Source organism: Dermacentor variabilis, chromosome 3, assembly GCF_050947875.1.
Source record: "Dermacentor variabilis isolate Ectoservices chromosome 3, ASM5094787v1, whole genome shotgun sequence".
Lineage (NCBI taxonomy): Eukaryota > Metazoa > Arthropoda > Arachnida > Ixodida > Ixodidae > Dermacentor > Dermacentor variabilis.
Window position 1 is genome coordinate 219,929,871 of NC_134570.1, and position 23,023 is coordinate 219,952,893.

At 45.3% G+C, this 23,023-nt stretch overlaps 1 protein-coding gene across 1 annotated transcript in view; it reads left to right on the top strand.

The window, feature by feature from the left end:
- The window catches only part of SerT (Serotonin transporter), a 698,017-nt gene that overhangs the window by 357,769 nt on the left and 317,225 nt on the right, over positions 1–23,023 (top strand). Inside the window, exon 7 of the mRNA XM_075686868.1 lies at positions 8,737–8,861. Within this exon, the coding sequence (XP_075542983.1) occupies positions 8,737–8,861 (125 nt within the window). The remainder of the gene's footprint in view (positions 1–8,736; positions 8,862–23,023) is intronic.

The following is a 23,023-nucleotide window of genomic DNA, read 5'->3' on the forward strand; positions in this document are numbered from 1 at the left end:
TGTCGGCTACACACTGCAGAAGTACAGCTAAACAACATCTGAGGCCAAGTTTTCTCTCCAAATTGGGCTCACGATTTGTTAGTTGCGTAACCTCGGCCTTTGGGCCTCACCTCCACGTGCTGTAGCGGAGGACGCTGGGCCGGCCGCGCTACGTAGCCAAGTGTTACCCCGCACATTGCGGTGTGAGACTCCTGTGCGACGTGCCTTGCAAGCCTTTAGCAAGATCTTGATGAGGGCTAGTTGGTTCATATTTAGAACTGAGGTTAAACAGCGCGAATAAAACAAGGACACAAAGAAACAAATACTACAGACAAGTGTACTGACACACACCGCTTGTCGGTGGTATTTGTTTTCTTGTGACTTGTTCTATTCGCGCTGTTTAACCTCGGTTCTTCCAAGCCTGCATTCCTGAGAAAGCTATCACTAGGCTGTCCAAAACAAGTTTAATCTGCCATCATTTACGTCATGCCATGTTTGTTGCGGCCGTCTCACCTAACCAACTTTGAAAACCTAAAATCAAATTTGCTTTTATAATTTGCCGGTAGTTCATCAGTGTTGCCATTTTAGCGATTTTGACGCTAAATTTACTCACTTTTTGTCTGTTTACGGTGAAGTTTACTACGTAGTAATCAGTGACCTTTTAGTAACTTTAATGAACAGTTCGCGATAGTTTAACAACTTATAAGTGCGAAAAATTGCTTGGAAAACGGCCATGAACGCGCTTTCAATTTCAAAAGCCACATGTAAGCGGCCGAAGCTCGCTGTACGATGGTTATGTTTTGTGACCACGATTAACCAACGGTTTCTTTCACATTGGCACCCTTCACATTGTGATTGTGCCTGAGAACACATGGTCATCATAGCCTTGACATTGCGGTCACACAATTGAAGTTTATTATTTACAAAACCTATTTGGATGCGTTTACACGGGGTGGTTTCATCGGTGTCACTGAATTCATTCATTTGGTAGACTCTTGCCTGCCGTGTCAGAGAACTAATTTACCAAACCCCAGTGTACCAAATTATCTCTTAAGATTTAGAACACAGCAGACGAATAAGATATATGGACTGCGTAAAAAACGCTTAAATATCGGATCGGTTTAGCTCGCTCACGCTCGACTAAACAAATCGGTTTCGTTCCCCAAGCCTTTCGGACCAATCAGTGCTTCACGGCGGCTTTCAGGTAGATCAAGAGCGAAAATATGGTATTAATATTAAGACATGGTAAGTAATGTAATATTAATATTATTAATATTATCAATACTATTAATATTATTATGAATATATATTAAGTAATATTAATATATGGTAAAATATGGCTCGAGCAATTTTTATTGTCATGTTAACAACATGCGGCCAAGCGCGTTCCACAGGATCTACTTCCGCTTACACGAATATCCTCAAGCACAAGAAATGTAGGGACAATAAGCAGACTAAATGCATTTTCATGCTACAAAAACTACGTTGCTTATGTTCTTTTGACTCGTGCTGTGTTTGTAACCTTCCAATTTGAGGATAATGAAAAATTTAAGCTGTCATAATCCAGTATGTAAATATTAGAGATAGGCGATCGAATATCGACTTTTCAAATACGAATCGAATACGAATAGTAAGTATCCAAATCGGATATGCAAACGCCGACGCATATATTTACAGCAGGAATGTTTATTTCAGCATAGTTAGGAACATGCGTGCACTAAATAGACAGTCAACTATCACGCACACTTAAGATCGTTTTAAACAGAAGATCACAATAGTCATAAGAAAACTACACGAATAGCCGCTTGATACGCTTAAGCAAACAAGCTTTCCAAAAATGACAGGCATTTGGGACTGATGATCTTTTCAAAAACCCATAATAAATAGTTGCTGAAAAATTATGAGAAGTTATGGAAAAAGAAAACACAGCGATAAGGAGGTATGTGTGCGCCCTAGACACAATACAAAGTCTTTTACGAAAAACACACCACTGTTTGTAATTTAAGAGATAACACCCTGTGATGACCCACTTATGGGGCAAAGGTTCGTGTTCTCAATGGTTCGGTTGGTTCTCTTAGGCGGAGCCTCCGAGAACCCAATTGAGGACGAAGCCGTTGGTTTGAAGCACACACACAAAGACTTTTAATCAAACTAAAAAAGGCAAAAAGTAAATAGAAAGAGACAGAAAGCATGCATAAAATAAACACTCAAGAAAACATTGCGGTAAGGAACACACTTAAAGCTTTAACGAGGGTGCTAGTCCGGGCTTGCCACGAGGGCGGGGACGCGTCGCAGTCTCGACGCGGCAACGCGGCGACAAGCTGGCAGAAGGAGTGGCGCCGGCCTCACCAAAGGTCGCGGCGTAGGTTGACCGACCGGGCGCCGGGAGCGCGCCAGCTCTGGCGAGGCGAGGTAACGCTGGCGGCTTTGTGGCAGGAGTGGACGGTGGCGGCGTTCTGGCCGGGCAGAGAGCTCGGGCCCGTAGCCCGACTGCTCCCCTCTCGCCCACGGGCACGGAAGCTCGAACGCCGGCCTCGGGCAGCAGGCGGCACGGCAGACGGGGGTGGCGTTCTGGCCGGGCAGCTGGCGTAGAACTCGGGCCCGAAGCCCGACTGTTCCCGTCCTGCCCACTGGCGCAAAAGCTCACCGGCCTTGAGGAGCCGACGGCACGCTCAGGTAGACGGGCGACGCACAGGAACAGGTTGGCAGGAGGCCTCGGGCGGGTGAAGTCCTGGTGGGCTCGGGTCCGGAACCCGACGGCCCGTCTTCAACGCCCGCTCCGGTGGTTGACCTCCTCCAGCCGTCGTTTCCTGGGACTCTCCTGGCGTCTCCCCGGCGTCTCCCTGCGTGTCCTCTTGCGTGTCGCCCCCTTCTGCCAGCGCACCACGCTTTTTCTCGTGGTCTGGCCGATTTGGAATTTACTGATTGGCTGCCCGACGCCCCGTGGTCTTTTCTAATTGGTTGCTTTTTTCCTTTTGTTGTCTTTCCTGCGCCGCGCGTTCACGTGCCGAGCGCTCTTCGACGTCGTCGTTTTTCCTCCTTCCAGCTCGGCGCGCGTGCACTCAGCGTCGTCTGCTCTCGACCGTCCCGAGCCCCGCACCACGTCGCGCACCACACATCACACACTCCTACATGACTAGGCTGCAAGAAAGACTAATTGGCAGGCCATAAGCACAGTATAGCCGATTGTCATGTATTGGACGAAAAGAAGGGGGACCGAGGGGCCCGGTTCTGAAAGGACACTGTTTTTAAGAATACTCGCATGTATTTGTTAGAACCGTGTGAAACCAGCAGATAATGAATAAACGGGCAACGTAAGATAAATTATTTGTAGATTCTAATTGAACTGAAAAAAATGATAATCTTATGGGAAACGGAGCAAAACTCAACTTGACTGACGGTGAGAGCCAACCCCACAACCTCTGCATTACGCGCGCGTTGCACTACAAATTGTGCTACGGTGACGGGAGTTCCTACGTGCATGCATTCTTGGCTATTTATGTATGTGTACAAGATGTAACCGAAGGAGTGTGAATCAGTGCCGCACTTCCCCCATAGAACCGAAAACAAAGCTTGCATGAGCGATTTTGTTCCTGCAGTGCTTCGAAAACTTTCTGGCTATTTTAGTTCTGATAATTATAATTGGCGATAGTTCGTTCAGCATGTGGAGAACAGAAACCTGATTTGAACAGTCGGTTGTTGCGAAATAGTTGGTTACTTTTGATATTCCAAAGTAACGAAGAATTCATTTTCAAATACGAATAAAATATTACATACCAACTATTCATATCCGGAACTTCGATATTCGCCTGTCCTACAGTAAATACATTAGTAAAGTTAAAACCCTCTCTATGCTCTATGGTTAAATTCAGTGTTTTCCTTCAGCTGCACGAACGTTAGACCAACATGACACGTCTCAGTAAATTATTTACTTCACGCAAGCTTATACTAGAGTGTTTCTAAACACGTACATGTTCAAATGCACTTCACAGTTATAACGAGAATTTTAGTGACTTTCTTGTCTCACTTCTGTGACACGCTTCCTAAAATGTTGGCAACAGTAGACTGTAATGGCTCATAATGTACGACTGAAAACCTCTGTCGATGAGAACGATAACTTTCAATGACGCATTTTTGAGCCTCTTCTATTGCAATCTCAATCGGGTAATCCACAAGTGAGGCGAACTTTACATTATACATGCCACCTGGGCCCACTCTGAGTATGGATACTCCGTCCAGTCGTAAACATGTACATCCGTGTAACCTTCAATGAATATTTTCCAACACATCAGCGTGTCACTGACGCATTAAACAAAAGGACGCGTCATCGTTTATTGATCTGTGGTCGCTAAAGCGGCATCTGCCTAACATCCCTCCCCACACACGCTGAGCGCCGGCCCGCTCCGTTACCCTTGCAAGAGGCCTTCCGTGGCGGGCTTTGTGGTATAGCGTACGAGAAACAAATGTGTACTGCAGAAGCCAAAGGGGAAGGTGTATGCGGCGTTAGAGTAGGGCAGCTGCCGCTGTTGGCGTGACGTCAATGAATGCAGACAGAGCGACTCCAGGTGTCGCGTGCTGCAAAAATCGCTTTCCAGTATATATATATATATATATATATATATATATATATATATATATATATATATATATATATATATATATATATATATATATATATGCCACTCTGGAAATAGTTGGCACGCCACTGACCATAACTTATCAAAGTCGTCCATCTCATTAAAATATGGGAACAAGGATTCGACTTAGCTGAGCGCTGCATCATTATCCGCATGCGTGTAGTCCCTGATAAAACTGTCAGAAGGTTTAACAGTCATCCCGAGCCAGAAATAAGATATTCTAAAACCAGTAACTTCTGATCAGATATCCCATCTTTGCCACTAATAGCGCAGTCTGGGAACGAACTGCTTGAAAACGCAAGGCCAACAACAAGAACTGGAAATCTCGGTAGTTTTCGAAACAAGTTGGCTTAAGGACCTTCAGAGGTTGAATTGAATTAAATTAAGTTTATTTCCATATTCAAAGGGGGAAATGCAAACTAAAAAGTAAAAGTTAATTCACTTGACAGAGGTTAACACCCCCTCTACAACGCATACACTAGGATAAACCAGTGATACTCCTAACATTGCAAACATAATGTGAGCACAAGAAGCTTTAAAAAGAAAACAGCATACATTTCAGTATCAAAATTTCAGGCACGAACTACTGTTTCACATAGTTTCTGTAGGAAAAAACAATACAGAGCATTGCAGCGTTATATACATGAAATTAAGTGCACATAATGAAATACCGCTCAATGCTGGTAATGCAATTGGCTTTGAAAGCAAACAAAAGTGACCTCCTATTAATGAGGAGAGCGTTTGATTGCGCTCTTGAAACAACGCTGTGGCTACCCGCCCGGTCATCACGTTAGTGGTTACGTCAGTTTTGACGTAAATAAATTGGAATAAAAGGCGACAGGTTCGTCCGAAAAGGGAAGCATCGATTGCGATAGCAAATTAGTAGACAGCTATACAAAGTAAGAATAGTATTTTTATCGTCCATATGAACTTCTACATATTCACTTATAATCTAAGTTAACAAGAGTGGTGTCCACATCACTGCGGACATTCTCTATCATAACGTTGGCGTGAGGAAGCGCGGCAGCAGCAGCGAGCGTGTTGAAGTTTGTGCTACGTATCACTTCAACACGAAGTGAGCGGCGAGAACACAGCACGCGCAAAGTTTTGAGCCTTTTGGCGCACCTAGATTCTGCCCCTGACGCAGATCGCTTTTCAGATACGACACGCGCGACCACGCGTGGCCGTGCATACGCAGTTGCTGCCAGAATACCATGCCGCCACCCCTCCCTCCCTGTCCTCTAGTGCCTCTCACGTGACAGAAGATGGCGCGTTTACTTCCCGCTTTCCTCCCTTGCGCGCCTAAGATTGAGCCGCGATCATCGGCTCCCCTGGCACGCTTTCACTCGCACATACAGCATACGGCGCGGCGACGGTGTTAGTGCCCTTTGAATTTATACGGAAAACCACGGCGAAGACGACGGTAAAAATTCGCATGGAGTGTCCATGTAACTGCTATTGCAATAAAAGCATATTTGAATAGCTTTACAAATAGGGCTTTACAAATAAAAATTAATATGTTAGTGGCCTATCATTCAACTGGAGGCTGAATCGCCTTTCAACTTTACTTTCTTATAATTTACTACTGACCTCAGCGCGGCAAGCCTGAGCATTTTAATGATTATGCCTTTATAGAGTAATGCTGCCTACAAGCAACATATCAAAAGAAGAGTTTTGCCTTGCTGAGTTTCAGTATTGAATATGAAGATTCGGGATAAATATATTACACAAACAGTAAATAACAGCCAGCAGGCATTACTTGTTCGTTTAGAGTAGGAACACAGGACCACATAGAAGTTCGGCATGCGACTTACTTTCATTTGGAAGCACGGTCAGAGGGGACATACTGATGCAAGGTCTCCGCTACCAGTGGGATCGTAGGCGCAAATGAATTGGACAGCTATGGTTGACACAGGATGACAGGTGTCTGTCCAGATTATAAAAGAAAACCATACGTTGCTTGGGTTGAGACACACTTTCAGTTGTCGGCCTGAGGGTCTCGCCTGTATTCCAGGAAAAGGCTCCACAAAGTACTTCTTATTTGAATTCTTGATATGTTCAATCTTTATATGTCTTGCACATTCAGAACACAAATAGGTCTTCCGATATGTAAGTGTGCCATCAATAAAGGGTTCTAAGGCCACAACCAATAGCAACGGCTGAGACGTAGAAATATGACATGACATTTCTTTAGATGCTTTGTTTCATTACTTGCTTTTTTCATTGCTCCAGGAGTGGCATTATTCGACACTAGCTCTTTACAAAGGGTACCACCGCAGCCTCATCATGGGCGAGGCGGGAGACGCGATCCCAGCTGCAGTGGAAGCCTCATGCCTGAGAGGCTTCGGTGGTGTCACAGCGGCGTGTCACTACATTGATTGAGTCCGAATGGAATTAACGTGGACAGTCGTCCCGAGTGATCTTTTTTTTTACCTCCTCGACATGCCTTCCGAATAACAAAGTGGTTTTATTGGAAAGTCATTCACCGGCTACTTCCAGTGTCTTAAAGCGTCATGACGCCATTTTGATGTGGCACTTCTACCGCCGATGGCCCAGAGCTCTGACATGTTCTTTCTAAGCAACCTCATTGCGACTTTTCTCCGAGTCTTCAATGACGCATCGAACGCACTTGATGATCTGGATTATCCTGCACAGGTAACCACGTGCGGTGTCAGTTTTCTGACAAGCTTTCTACGATTACCGTGGAAACCACATTGCTTCTGGCGACCTCTGCTAGGCACGACTTTGAAAATCATTCTTCCGCGTTGGTTTTCCTGACTCCATCTTAAGGACGTCCATCTCAGGGCCGAAGCCTGCCACTGTTGCATGAGATGCGATGGGCGTACTTAAAGCAACGACTCGTTTATGTGTTCGACGGACATTTATTGCTGTTGTCTTGTACGCTACATCGGGAGCTGGTGTAAATCATGTATAAATACGGCACGAGAGCCGTAGAGGAGAAAGGCAACGTCAAAAACTCGTTAGTGGCTAACTGGACATTTCTAACGCGTCGCCACAATAACCTATAGACTGTTGTAATTATGTGTGAGCCTTCCCAAAGGTACTGCAATAGCTGCTGTGCTTAAAATTGTACTCGCGCGCAACAGCCCCCAATAAAGGTAGGCAGAATAATAGGCGCGACGCACAGAGAAGAGGCAGGAAATGGATATAGTTGGTGCAGCACAAAATGAGGCTTGGCACACTTCTCTCGCGGCAACCCACATTCATTAATTCGTTTGCTTTATTACGCGATTATTGTACTTTTCAGGAACAAAATTCGGTGGTACAGGTAAAAGCCACAATAGGCTAGACGCGGTCTCTACATGATAATTGCGCTTTGGCAGAGGCGAAACCAAATATTTGTATACGACAAACACAAAATTTTGTCGCAACTCTGCATGTAAAACAATACTAACAGTCTAGGAACTAGCGGTAAAAATAGAAGACAAAAATGATTTTCTGAATATTGCAAAGGAGCACCGAAGTATGAGATGGGAAACGTGGCATCACAACACATGCCTCGTTTGGGGTGCGTTCCACAGAGGAAACACAATTACGAGAAATTGCAACTGTTAAGTGCAATCGGGCTAAATCTAAAACGAATGAAGTGAAATGAAGCTACACTTCGAGGATTGCTATCACGCGAGCTCTGCCGATTAGTGGCGCCTCTTGCGTCACTGATTTAGCGTTTGCTTACGTTGCACTTACCACATATATAGATAAAGGCAACCATTCCACGCTGCACAACTCGTAAGCAGGCTCATCAGCAAGGCGCAGCTTTTCTGTGTACGAAGATGTTTTATACCTAATTTGTGAATATATTGTTTTAGAAGAATTATAGAGTTCTTGCTGTTTCAAGTTTGTTTATGTATAGTGGCACATTTGTAGGAATGAACTTTCATATGGTAAACAGAGCTCTCCCCCTGTGTTCTGATTTGTCGTCCTCGGCAGGTTGGGTACGGCTTAACACGCCTGATTTCCTCCTTCTCTTGAAACTAAGTGAAGTTCGCTATCGAAAACCGAAAAGGCAGTCACTGGACGAAATGTTGACCGCTGTTACTCACAATAAAGAAACACAACTACTGTCAGACATTTACGTTAAAGCTGTCATTATTTTCAGGGATGCCCTTCTGACAAGCATTATCAACTGCCTCACGAGCTTCCTTGCTGGTTTCGTCATATTTTCTGTGCTCGGGTACATGGCTCACGTGCTGCAAAAAGACATCGCCGACGTGGCTACCGATGGTAAGTAGCTAGACAAAAGTTGATCTACAATGCCGTATTGTGAGGTTTGGTGGAGGACTTAACGTAAGAAAGTGCATTAGCATATGAATAATTTGTTCACCTAAACTGGTGGAGCAGCAGCAAAAATTGATGAGGCTTTTGAGACAAAATGGTCGCAAATCACCAATTGGATTATTTGTGTTACTAAATATTTTACAGCAGTGGCTGTCGTTTTTAACAAAGTATTGAAAAACGATCCAGAGGCTACGGAGAGCATTCACTCGTGTTGGTCCTGGGAATGTTATCAAATTTGCCGCTGTGTTATGTGAGACTTGTCAAGTAACTTGAATTCCATGGAGGGGCGTCAAATTTTACATGTACAAAATTGGCGGTCGTTAGCGGTAACCGTGTTGATAGTGCAGTTCAGCGTGGGAAGGCCAACCTAATTTTCGCGGATGGCTTCGTCTCTGATCGTAACAACGACTGAGTGCATGAGTATGACATCAGAATTTTTTTTAAACATCTAATGGACTTGCCATATGGAACTGAAGGCGCAAGCCCAAACGCGACAAGCTTGGGGCGAGAAGCCACAGCGGACTGCGGGGCATCAAAATCATCAGCAGAAAACTCAAGCACACGCAATAAGGGTGTTGTGTGCCGACAGAAAATAAAGGCTGAGAAGAAAGGCCCCTCTTCAGCATGGCAACACTGGTCCGGTAACCGCTATTAGTTACAGGGACGGTGAGCAAACATAGAACTGGACCTGTGCTTTCGTGTGTGAACGCGAGGAGGGGAGACCGAGACGATCATGAGGCTTATAACGCGTGAAAGGACAAGGACGAAAGAAAGACGTGCCACACACAGGCGCTAATTAATAAGACGATCATTTTTTCAAAATCATGACTACGTAAAGCCACTAGACAATGAAGGCAAGGAAAGCCAAGATGAACTTAGCTGTGGTCGAAAGCAAAATCTAGAAAATAATGTGCATGCATCTTATCTTTTCGGCCACTTTCCATCTCCCTCTTCTTCGTCATTTGGAGCATTTGAATTTCAAGCACAGCTAATGTGCTCTACGCTTATGGTCCGTTGACTTTACGCGGTCGTCGTACTTGCTCAGCCAGCGAGGCATCCTTTCGGGCGCCCGTATATGAACTTGTCCCATACTGCGACCTGTCCTCCGTCCTCAATGAGCGCCATAACTGGAACACTGCCTAGATTAACCTTGAACAGCTTGGGTAAAGTAGATAAGGTAACAGGAATGCTTCCGGACCAGTTTACAATCACGGCGTCACCGCCTCAGAGAGCAGCATTTTTTGCTAGTGCCTCACATAAATTCGGATAGGCACATGCGCATTGAAAATAAATTCTGGAGTTTCTCGTGCCGAAAGCACAATATAATTATGAGGCATGCCGTAATAATTTCTATCACCTTGAATTGTTTGACGTGCATGCTAGTACACGGGTGTTTTTGCAGTTCGCTTTCAACAAAACCTGGCCGCCATGGCCCGGATTCAAACCCGCGCCTTCGGGGTTAGCTGTGCAACGCCATAGCTACTGCGTCACCACTGCGGGTACATTTGCAGTGCTGGGGCTGCAACCTTCCCACAACCTTCGATGCTACGGTTGTGGGATTGTTCCCCACCTGCGGCAAGTTGTTTTTTCACCAACTTTCATTTCCATTCTTTATCATTTCTTAGTTTCATTTATTACGCCCAAGTAATTCCCTCTATGTTGCCCTTGGCGTCAGTGTTACTTAGCTTCTTATGATATGAATAATAATAATCAGGCCTCTCGGTAAACCCCCTTTCATCCGGTTTGTTTATACAGATATATATATATATATATGTATATATATATATATATATATATATATATATATATTGTCACGTGGTAGGGACGTATAAAGAATACAGTAGCAATACTTTGGAAAACTAAACTAACTTTATTGGGCGAACCTACGCTCACAAAAATTGCTGCACTAAAGAACGGCGACAGCGGCGAACACAGCGCGCTATGTTCAAAATCTGATCAGCGGGTCAAGCACGTCGGTTTTATACATCCATGGTCGAATGTTCCAGAGTAATCGCTGGGACCCGCGTGTCTTCCACAAAGTTCTACACCATTCGCGTCGCGCATGCATGCGATCAGATTACACAAAGTTCATTGACAGATAGCGTATAGAACCATCGATAACATTCCAGAAGTTTCCTATACATGAGGGCGCGCCCTGCGCTGTGCGATAACATTTGTTAGGCAGTGAAACGTGGTCACCCGATAAAGATAAACATGTACACGTGTCAATACTCCCCTCTTAAAAAAGCATAAACCGGATGCTGCAAACAAACGAAAGTGATAAACAAAAACACCCGTAGCAAAGAAAGAAACTAAGGAAGTTCGTCAGCGTGCGTAAAATGGCTTAAGACGCACCACGCGCACCACTGTAGATCGTGCGCGGCGCCGCTGTGAATGCGGAATGCCTTCTGGCGCGACCGCATAGTCCACTTCGTCAATACGTCGGATGATATTGTACGGTCCGAAATAGCGTCACAATACTTTCTCACTGAGCCCTCTTTGACGTAATGGGGTGCAAACCCAAACACGGTCACCAGGCTGGTTCTCGACGTAGCGTCGTCAGAGGTTGCAGTGTCGGCTGTCGGTGCGCTGCTGGTTCTTGATTCGCAGGTGGGCGAGCTGTCGGGTTTCTTCGGCGCGCAGGAGATAGGTGGCGACGTCAGGATTCTCTTCGTCGTAGAAGTGCGGTAGCATGGCGTCGAGAGTCGTCGTCGGGTTCCTGCCGTAAACCAGCTTGAACAGCGTGATCTCTGTTGTTGCTTGCACCGCCGTGTTATAAGCAAATGTGACGTACGGCAGCACCGCTTCCCACGTCTTGTGCTCGACGTCGACGTACATTGCTAGCATGTCGGCGAGGGTCTTGTTCAGGCGCTCTGTCAGACCATTCATCTTCGGAATGTGGACAGTTGTTCTTCTGTGGCCTGTCTGGCTCTACTTCAGAATGGCTTGGGTGTATTGTACTATCAAGGGCTTCCTCTGTCGGTGATGAAGACTTCTGAGGCGCCATTTCGCAGCTGGATGTTCTCGACGAAGAAATTCACCACTTCGACTGCGCTACCTTTAGCAGAGATTTCGTTTCAGTGAAGCGCGGGAGGCAGTCCGTCGCACATACGATCCACTTATTCCCGGAAGTTGATGTCGGAAACGTTCCCAAACGAATCCATCCCGATCTGCTGAAATGGTCGGCAAGGAGGTTCGATCGGCTGGCATCACTGACCAGGCCTGCTGGCCTTGTCAGTGGTGTCTTGCGTCTCTTACAGACTCGGCATGTCTTGACGTAACGGGTAACGGCTGCGGTCAGACACGGCCAGTAATACATTTCCCGTATCCTCGACAGCGCACGGGAAAATTCGAGGTACCCAGCGGTTGGGGTGTCATGTGGGGCGCGTAGTACTTCTGGACGCAATGCTGACGAAACAACAAGAATGTAGCTGATGTGGACTGGTGAGAAGCGCTTCACGTGCAGGTTGTTTTGTAACGTGAGCGAAGACAATCCGCGCTTAAAATCCGTAGGGACAACGTCGGTGTTCTCTTCCAAATATTGACAAAGCCTTTTAGCTCCGGGTCTGCTCGATGCTGTTTAGTTAAGTCTTCCGCGCGCATTGTTCTAAGGAAGGCGTCGGTGTCATCGTCGTCTTGCGGGGTGAGGGGGGGGATCGATGGGGGCGCGTGATAGGCAGTCTGCGTGAGAGTGTTTTAGTCCGGACTTGTAGATTACCATGACGTCATATCCTTGAAGTCCGAGGCTCCACCGCGCGAGTCGTTCTGAAGGGTCCTTTAAGTCAGCTATCCAACACAACGCGTGATGGTCGCTGACGACTTTGAATGGCCTGCCATATAGGTATGAGTAGAAGTTTGCTGTAGCCCAAATGATGGCGAGGCATTTCTTTTCAGCCGTAGAATAATTGCCTTCTTCTTTTGACAGCAACCGGCTAGCACAAGATATCACCCGTTCAAGTCTGTCTTTCCTCTGGACTAGGACGACACCGAGGCCTAGGCTACTGGCGTCAGTGTGGATTTCCGTATAAGCGTCCTCGTCGAAACGTGCGACTTGCGACTGCATACGTCGTTTGAGTTGTTTAAATGCGTCAGTCTGCGGCATTTCCCCACATAAACTCAACGTTACATTTAGTCAGATGTGTCAGCGGCTCAGTGGTGCGTGAAAAAGTCCTTGACAAAGTGCCTGCAGTAGGCACACAAGCCAAAAATCGACGCACTGCTTTCTTGTCGATGGGCTACTGCAACTTTGGTATACCAGCGGTGTTCTGCGGTTTGGGGCGGTCTCCAGGTTTGCTGATGGCGTGGCCTTGGAACAGAAGCTCATCGTTAGCGAAGTGGCACTTTTCCGGCTTCAAAGTGAGCCCTGATGACTTGGTCATTCTATTACTGTCTCAAGCCGCCTAAAGTGATCATCGAAATTTCCGGCGAGACGAAACATCATCAGAATAAACAAGAAAGGTCTGCCATATCAATCCTGCTAAAACCGTTTCCGTCACGCGCTGGAAAGTTGCAGGCGCTGAGCGCAGTCCAAATGGCATAACCTTGGCCTTGAGGCCATCTGGCGCTATGAAGGCGGTGCTTTCGCGATCTCTCTCGTTGACTTCTGTTTTCCAGTAGCAAGAGTTGAGGTCCATCGACGAGAAGCATTTAGGGTTGCATAGCCGATCCAATGCGTCGTCTATCCACGGGAAGGATTATACAACCTTCTTCCTGATCTTGTTCAGTCGACGATAATCGACGCAGAAAGTGGCAAGGCACATTAGGCTTGAAGAAGCAGACACCAGGCTCGCAACTTGGACTAAGGAAGGATTGGACGTCGTAGGAAAAGCCGAACTTCCGGTCAGCTTCAAAGAACAAAGACTTCCACCTGCTGATAGTCGTTGTAAGAAACGAAGGTAGCACGCTTTTGGGTCGTGGTTGGTTCGAGGGCTTGAACATAAATATCACTGAGCTTCACAGCATCGAAAAAAAATGCAGAAGCCTTTATCAAAAAGGTTCCGGATGTTTCCGGCGAGACATTTTTATGCACCGCTCTGCCGCCACTACACATCGAGCTGAAGCAGGACGCCCGGCCCAAGTTTCTAAAATGCCGCAACATTCCTTTCGCACTCAAGGATGACGTCATGACGGAACTGAAAAAACTCGAACGTCAAGGTGTTCTGATACCGACGCGGTACTCCGAATGGGCTACCCCTGTGGTCATCGCCCGTAAAAGGATAGGTCATTAAGAATATGCAGCGATTATCGAAGTACAGTATACCAAGCGGTGAGGAACAACGTTTATCACTTACCTACTAGCAAGGAACTTTTCGGAAAGTCGTGAAAGGCCGTATTTTTTAAAAAAATTGACTTGACGCAAGCGTACCAGCAACTTGCAGTTGATGACGCTTCATCAGAAGTGCTCACGATAAATACAGTAAAGGACTTGTACAAAGTGCGACGTTTGTCGTTTGGTGTGTCGGTGGCACCCGGATTATTTCAAAGGGCAATTTATACAGTGCTTGCAAGTTTATGCCACGTGGCGGCATACCTTCATGAGATCCTTGTGGGCAGCGAAACGGCAGAGAAGCACCACAATATCCGCACTGAGGTTCTCAATCAACTTTCAAAAGCGGGACTGCGTATTCAATGCGCCAAGTGTCAGTTCTTCAAAGAGAGCCTGGAGTGCTTGAGACACTAGATAGACGGAAATGGCATCTACCCATCAAAGACTAAAGTCGAGGCAATTTGCAAAGAACCTGCACCAAAGAACAAGAAGGAGCTCCAAGGTGTTCTAGGTATGGTGAATTTCTACAATCGCTTCCTAAAGGGTCAGTCTGAAGTTTCCGAAGTGCTCTACCGGCCTACTGAATAGCGACAGTACGTGGAAGTGGGGTCAAGAGCAGCGACTAGCTTTCGATAGACTAAAGGCGTTGCTGACATCCGAGTCACTTTTTTGAATTTCAACCCTGATGCCCCCTAATTCTTTCTTGTGACGCATCACCCGTGGGAGCTCTATAAGCTCACAGCGATGCTCAAGGACGCGAGCAACCTGTTGCTTGTCCGGAAAACACTCACTAAGGCGGAATGTAATAACGCTCAGATTGACCGCGAGGCTCCAGCTATTGTCTACGGCATCCGTCAACTTCACCAGTACCTCTGCGGGCTATAAGTCCGCATCTTGACAGATTATAGGCCACTACTCGGCATCTTTCAACGAGACAAGCAAATTCCCGTTGTTTTGTCACCGCGCAAGTTGCGGTGGTCTTTTTTGTTATGAGCTTACGAATACAAAGTGAAGTATAGAAGAACGCAAGATCACGCAATCGCTGACTGTCTGAGCAGGCTACCGATACCCGGTGACAGTAGGGACAGCAAGCCTCCTAGTAACGTCCTTTTGTTGGAAGCAGTGGAGTACCCTCCTGTGAGCTCAGCAGACGTCGCATCAGCCACTCTGCGTGATCCTTGGCTGTCCAGTGTGAAGAAATGGGTCGCAACTGTCTGGCCATGACAATGTGTGCCCCCAGAATATGCCGCATCTCAGGTGAGGAGCGAAGAGTTGTGTTTCCACTGTGACTGTCTTCTGTGCGGTAACAATGTCATACTGCCACAAGAAATGAGAGGAAATGTCCTCGCCATTCTGCACGCAAATCATCGTGGTATAACAACCATGAAAGCTCTGGCAAGGCGATATGTGTGGTGGTCGAAGATCGATGCCCAGATTGAAGATTTCGTGCGTCATTGCGAACTATGTCAAGAGAACAGGCAAAGCGAATCTAAAACGCCTGTGCATTTCTGGACGATACCCGAAAGCCCATGGGGCAGAATTCACATTGATGTTGCAGTGCCGGTTAAGGGCGTTTTCTTTCTTTTTGTCGTGGACGCGCAATCAAACTGGGCTGAGATCGAGATAATGCCATCACTTCACTCCTCAGCTGCCAAAAACTGCCACGAATGTTTTCTTCATATAGATGCTGGAGTTAGTTGTTTCTGATAACGGCACAGTCTTCTCGAGCAACGAAATTCAATCTTTATTGAACAAAAATGGCGTGCAATGCATGTAAACAGCGCCATACATTCCCGCAAGCAACGGAAGGACTGAGGGAATGGTTCGCGAGTTAAAGCCTGCGCTCCGAAAGCCGAGCCAGGGCATAGCGGCATGTAAAGTTCCTCGTTTTTTATTCAAGCAGCACTCCACGCGCCACTCGGAAACCGGGAGGACGGCAGCAGAACTCATGCTGGGCAGGAGCATCCGCTCTGTCTTGTCGAGGCTGCACCCTGACGTGAAATGCCCTGGATGTACCAACCCTCCATCCGCGAGGGAGTTTCTACATGCTGACCCGGTGTAAGTGCGGAACTTCTCTTGTGGTCCGAAGTTGCTGGCCGCCAGGATACTGCGTCGCTTGGGGCACGTCTTGTACAAAGTACAGACTTCGGATGGTCCAGTAAACCGACGTCATCGCAATAGCCCATCCCGCTAAGGGCCCAAACATGGTCAATCCGCCCGTCCGTTCCGCCCTTGTCCGCCCGCGTGCGGACACCCAAAAGGCGGGTGGTGTCGCAAAATCCAGTGCACGCTCAATTTGCACGAGCGGAACGCACGCTATTGGGCGTCGCGGCCTGTTGACAGCTGACGATCGTTCGGTGGAGCAAAGGTGTTCAAGGTTGGCAACTACCTTTGACAGCGTACATCACCTCCTTTACGTAGAGGAGGCGCTGCAGCAGACGACACTGGCACATTTTTGCGGATGTGGTTTCAATCTTTCGCGTTACTGTGAAAATGCGACTCTAGGCTACCACATCCTGTTCTGCAGCCGCATGTGTTGCACTGGAACCGTCATCCTTCTTCAAATCACTGCACAGACATCTTATCTGAGCCACTTTTTAAATAGGTATTGCAATCGCATCATGTCGGCAGCATGCGGCACATTCTCGGACGATTACTTTGAGTGCGCGCTGCCTTGGATGGTTGAGCAAAACCTCTCGAATTATCCATCGTGCTGCCTTCTACCTCACGCGCGAGCGATATTACCGCCGGAAGCATTCGTCAGAAATTGCCCTGTTTGGGGCGATGGCGCAGTTTCTGTAGTGCTAGGGACAGCTTGCAAGAATACGAAACACACGCACATCTGTCGCGGAATAGAGCTGCATAGGTCGCCAAGGCACCCATCTTTACCACTGAGCACGCGTGTGAGGCTGCGAGTACAGCTTGCTGGCATGCTTGCATTTGCTTGCTCATGCTTTTTTTCTTTCACTCTGCCAATTTAAGAGAGTGCTTAAAGCACCTTGATGCATAAAATGCCTTTTGCGTTTTTTACATACGTAAAGACACCAAAGATGAAGCATCAAACATGCATATTAAAAATGTAATACTGGCTGCTTATAAACTTTCCAAGCAAAATATAACCTTAAATGATGTGCTCAGCGATAAATGAAGTTCTCAATGTGTGCAAAAGAGTTGTGCATACGTGTTTAACTTCATGCAGAAAGGAATTGAAGGTTAAGCAAGGAGTGTACAATTCATTACGACTGGCACAAAAGCAATATGTATGTATAGCGGTGACCTTATGCAGATATATACTCACGAGATGTTTCCAAAAAGAGTATTTATTTGAAAGCAATTAATTTATATTGGTGATAAGAGAACATATTTTGAGTGAAATGAAATAATTATATTCTTTCTTGCCAGCCTGGGTGGCCAATCTGTTGCCACCTTACTACTTAGACATACCTGATTTAACATATCAGCGATGTAAAAAACATTAACAAAGTGCAGAAAATTAAGCATTACCATGACCGGCATACTCCCTCTCTCACCCATGCCAGCAAACAAGGATGATCGACTTGAGTCTGTTTGATACTGTCAGCATCATACATGCGTGTTCTATTTTGATTGCTCTACACAAAAAATAAGGTTGCACAGGATGCACATGATACATGAACTATTGCAAGCTCTACTCATGTTATTTGAGTTGGTTGGACATGGGCTGCATGTTATTTATGTATTTATGCAGTAACAACCTAGCTAGCTGATGCACAGCCATATTTTAGGAAAATGAAAAAATGCATAGCATAACATAAACAGCTGGCCACTACTTGCATTTATTTGAAAGCAAACCAAGATTATTATCAAGTGGCTTAGCTTAGCACAAAGTTAAGCGACTTCTCGTGGTGGGAAAAGTTTGATGGAGTTAGTAGTTTTGTGTTTGTCTTTCTTAATCAGTAGCTGCTTTAACATGCACATCACAATGAAATGAAGGCTCATATGGCGAAAGACAGTGCCGCACAAAAAGTGATGAAACATTCATTGCGACTTTTTATTGCATAACAAACAGCGAATATTTCCTTAGGTTCAGTTTCGCGAATAAAGCACAAGGTGTTCTGCGTAAAACTGGAACATCGTTGTGCTGCATTATCTATTCACTATTCGGGTAACCAAATGAATGATACCCCCATTAGCACTGTGAGAGCACAGAAATTTGTAGTAAGAGGCCGCAATGCCTCTGTGCCTTAGCCTCTGTGCCAGATGTGAAATTGTTCCAGAATAAAACAAACATAATCGTGAATTGGGTGTGCATGGACATCTACTATTTAAATCCACAGATCACAAGTAATCTTTCATTCCTTGGCGCATTGCTCACCATTGTACAGACTGTTTCAGCACTGTGTGTGTGCAGTAATATAACTTGGCAAATCAAAGCTGTGGTTATTCAGTACACTGAAAGCAACTTTGCATGTGGGTTAGATAATATAATGCTCATACATATGAGTCAGCTCAGTATTATCAGCCGTTTTGTTTACTCGCTCGCTGTTACGCCATTGGACAATGCTGTATTCCTGCACGCACGCTAGAACAGCTTGGCTATGCACAAACATCACTTTGCATTGTGCTTAAATTAAGGTGGTGTAGATTCACTGTCAGAATGTGCTTATCAGCATAACTGTTGAGCATTCAAAAAATCGTTTGAAATGTAAGAGTGGATGAGTAAGAGTACATTTAAGAGTACAATGTAAGAGTAAGAGTACATTTATAGTGCAAGCCCTCATCAATGGACAAGAAGGATACCACATAAATGCTTGTAATGTGACCTCGCAGTCGCAATGCAAGTAGTTTTCTGTAGCTTTTAGCTATAAACATGTGAAGCAACCTGTAAATTGAAAACTGTGTTAGGTAAACTTAAGACACCATGGAAAGGAACATAACACTAAGGTGCGCATATTTTTTTGTCACATAAGCTCTTCGTGGTGCAGGTAAAATATATATATATGCGCTACTTGTAGCTGAAAACAGCGTGTGTCAGACATACATATGGTAACTTGTCCAATGCTTTGCACACAGATAGCTATGTTTGGCACAACTAGAGAAGCACATTCATAACGGACTACTACATACCAAATCGGTATTGCACCTCTCCTTTGTTGTTCTACCCTCCGACAAAGAAGTACGCGCTGGAACTTTTGTTTATGTCAATATTCAAAAGGCAAACAGGTTTTCGGCATCACACGTTTCAATCTTCCACACGTGGTTCTTATAGCATGTTCTGAATGTGCATTCATTGCCGGTGGTACATCTTCTAATGTGAAAATAGCTTCCTTGACATAGTTTTACGTGCATATTTTTGAACTTACCCATAAGTTTTCTGCTCTACTTGAATATACCTCCTTCAGTGCTCGTATCTGTGCTGTGCCTCCAATAGCGCAGTAAATGTTGTGAAAGCTGTTATTTCATAAAATCGGAAGGCTATCCATTATAAACAAGAAACTTACAGGCAAGGTAATCTTGGCAAGCCAACTGAGATGGTGGCACTATTCTACTTGTTTTTGCTTGTGATAGCACAAGTGTTACCACTTGTGCTGCCGGGTGGTTGCGACCAATATGCTCGCGAAGGTTTGGGTCATTCACATTTCAAGGGATGAGTAACTGTTACATACGTGCAACATTTTCCTCTGCCTATATCAATGACATAGTTATATATGGTAGGTTTAGCTGTGTAACTATTGGTGTAGCTGAAGTGTTGTATCACACATAGTTCCCGCACACTACCCGATTGGCGAAAAGCATGCAGGAATTGGTCTTTGAGCTATTAGTCCAGTGGTGGCTTTTTACTAAAATGACTGTTGAAGAGGCAGATTTCACTTGATGGAAAGGCCCGTATGAAAATGAGCCTAGAACTCATGCGGCGAAATAGAGCCACAATGTGTGACTGAAGAACAACACATGACAGAACGATGAACAGTGGGATTCATCTTACTATTATACAAAAAAATTGCAGCTGTATTCAGTATTTCACTGCTGGTATACTAAACACAAACCTTTATACGAGTTGTTTGTATGGCATAATCAACATCCCTCTAATAAGCGATGGCAAAAGGTAAATAAAAAGCTGCTGCCTCAGGTCTGCATTGGTCAAAAATATGCATTCTGACATGCAGTGGATACAGTCCATAAACTGATTTACACACAGGTATAAAATGTTGTAACAGCACCATGTGATAAAATTTAAAGATGAGCTGAATACCATATAGTACTTTTTTAATGAGGTATAGTTGGTGCAACATGCCTTGATATTAGAAGTTGTGCTGTTTTACTCACACACACATACATGTAAATGCAAGGTACACATACATTTGTGTTTATGTGTTACCTTGTAAATCAAATGAACAGCACAACTTATACAACCAAACATAAAGAGAAATGTTTTTCGCACTAGTCGAATTCCTATTAGCTACGCAATGATTTTTTTTTCACATGCAGCAATTCAACTACATGCATAAGTCAAGTTGATGTTGCTAATCTAAGCTAGACATGGGTGTCATTTCCAGAATATGATAAAGAATTGACCATGTGTATGGGCCTAAAATTGATGGTTGGACATCTTATCTGGCTGAGTAGTAAATTTATGTCAAAAAAAGAAACATGTAGCACACTGACAAAACAGGGTGGCTAACATAATATAGGGCGCAGACACTCTGCCGACAGAGTCACTTGAAAATTTAGCAAACAGTTCATGCTCATTAGCTGGATTCGATCACATAACTAGTGCTGACATAATTGTGAAAATTTTTGTTCAGGATAAACTCATGGCAGCCAATAGGCACGTTTTACATTGTAATAGCAGCTGACTTCTCAGGGACAATGCACTGTGGCCATGAATATGCTAAAACCCGCCGTGGTTGCTCAGTGGCTATGGTGTTGGGCTGCTGAGCACGAGGTCGCGGGATCGAATCCCGGCCACGGCGGCCGCATTTCGATGGGGGCGAAATGCGAAAACACCCGTGTGCTTAGATTTAGGTGCACGTTAAAGAACCCCAGGCGGTCAAAATTTCCGGAGTCCTCCACTACGGCGTGCCTCATAATCAGAAAGTGGTTTTGGCACGTAAAACCCCAAATATTATTATATTATTATTATGAATATGCTAAAGAATGACAAGAGGCGAGGCACCTCTTTCCGTAGTCTGTATCATTCCAATTTTAGTATATGTACTTTGGATAGTCTGGCAGCACTGCTGAAAACGGTTCAGCTAATAAGTAGAACAGTCGCCTGTGCAAAATAAAGATCAGTGAGATAGCCACTTATATTGTCCAAAATCCTACACCCACGAATGATAGTCAGCTGTAAGCGTAAGGATAGATGAAAGTGCACCGGAAAAACATTAAATGGACATACTTTGCAGGCCCAAGTCAGTTTATTGCACATTATTCGCTAATGACTATTGGCAGACTGAACACGAGGATGGAATATAAAGCACTTATCAGGCACATAGTACTGGCATTTGTACTGTTGTTCACTTTAAACTGAATGCTCGTGCCGAAACAGGTGACACGAACCAGATAATCAGATAGGCTGTTTATACACAGTAACTCCAACCTTCGCTACCCAATTCTGCCTGCATTAGTAACACGAGCATAGCTAGCCAGTGAGGTAGAACTCTAGGCAAAATTTATTTCACGCAGTTCTGCTGGCTGCTAGTAGAAAATCATATATCACCACACCTGTGACACTTACTTGTTATTACTTGTCTTGCGTGCTCATTTTTACATTCATAATGCTTTTTCTCAGCAAACGTAAAAATTTTAATTAGTAAGAAGGAAGTATCCAGTTCTTGCCTATAACACACTCATCTGCCATGCCACTGGTGTCTTCACAGACTGCTTACTCACCAGCCAAAAACAAGCAGTTAGGATTTTTGGGTATTTAAGCCGCTTGCCTCACAAAATATAGAGCAATTTACTTCATTAAATCTAGAAATCTTGCTATTCACACCAGTGTCCACATAATAAAAAGCAAGACTGCCTGAAATTTTCATTCATGACGTTGGTACTATCAGGCGTGTCTACATTCCAAGACGGCGCAGTATGTCTAGACGCCCGTAACAATTATGATGTTCCCTAATCTCCACCACAATAGAGCCACCTTAAAAAGTGCAGTAACATCTGAAACAAACGATACATGCATGAAGTAGAAAACGTCGGTGTGATAGGGCTTATCTATAAAGGTACTACATATGAAAACGCGATCGGCAACACAGTTCACTTCTGAGCACACGTAAATCGCGTAGAAGGAGCAATTCTACAACCAGCAACGCTGCGATACATCGCACATATATATCATGATTTGTAGCTTACGAACATACTTCATAACAGCAAGAACACAGCTCGAACGTCGCGGTCACCACGACGCATCGCAGTCGACTAAATGGCTCACACTCCGTATAGCGCACGCGCTATGGCAGCGATAACCAGGCAATAAAAACTTATCGCTACTGACTGTATCATTACTTCTGAAAGTTGCGAAGTACTGGAGTTCACCACTTCGCGGTAGCGAACCGCATACACAGAACAGATACCAATCGCGTACGCTGGGTGCGCCGATCGGAGACTACTTATGTCGCCACGCACTGAACATATGTACTGTTCAGAATGCACGTGTATGTTATGAACTTCTCGTTTGCCATGCGCACGCGACGCATGGAAAAAAAATCACGAAGTCGACGGCTTCAAATATTTCTTCCGACGCTCTCGTAAACACAACACACTTCCTGCGCTCCGTCTGTTTCTGTCGGCGATCGCGCGCACTGGCGACGCTTCGAAGGGTGCAACGGCTTGCGGCCTTCGGTGACCATCTCCG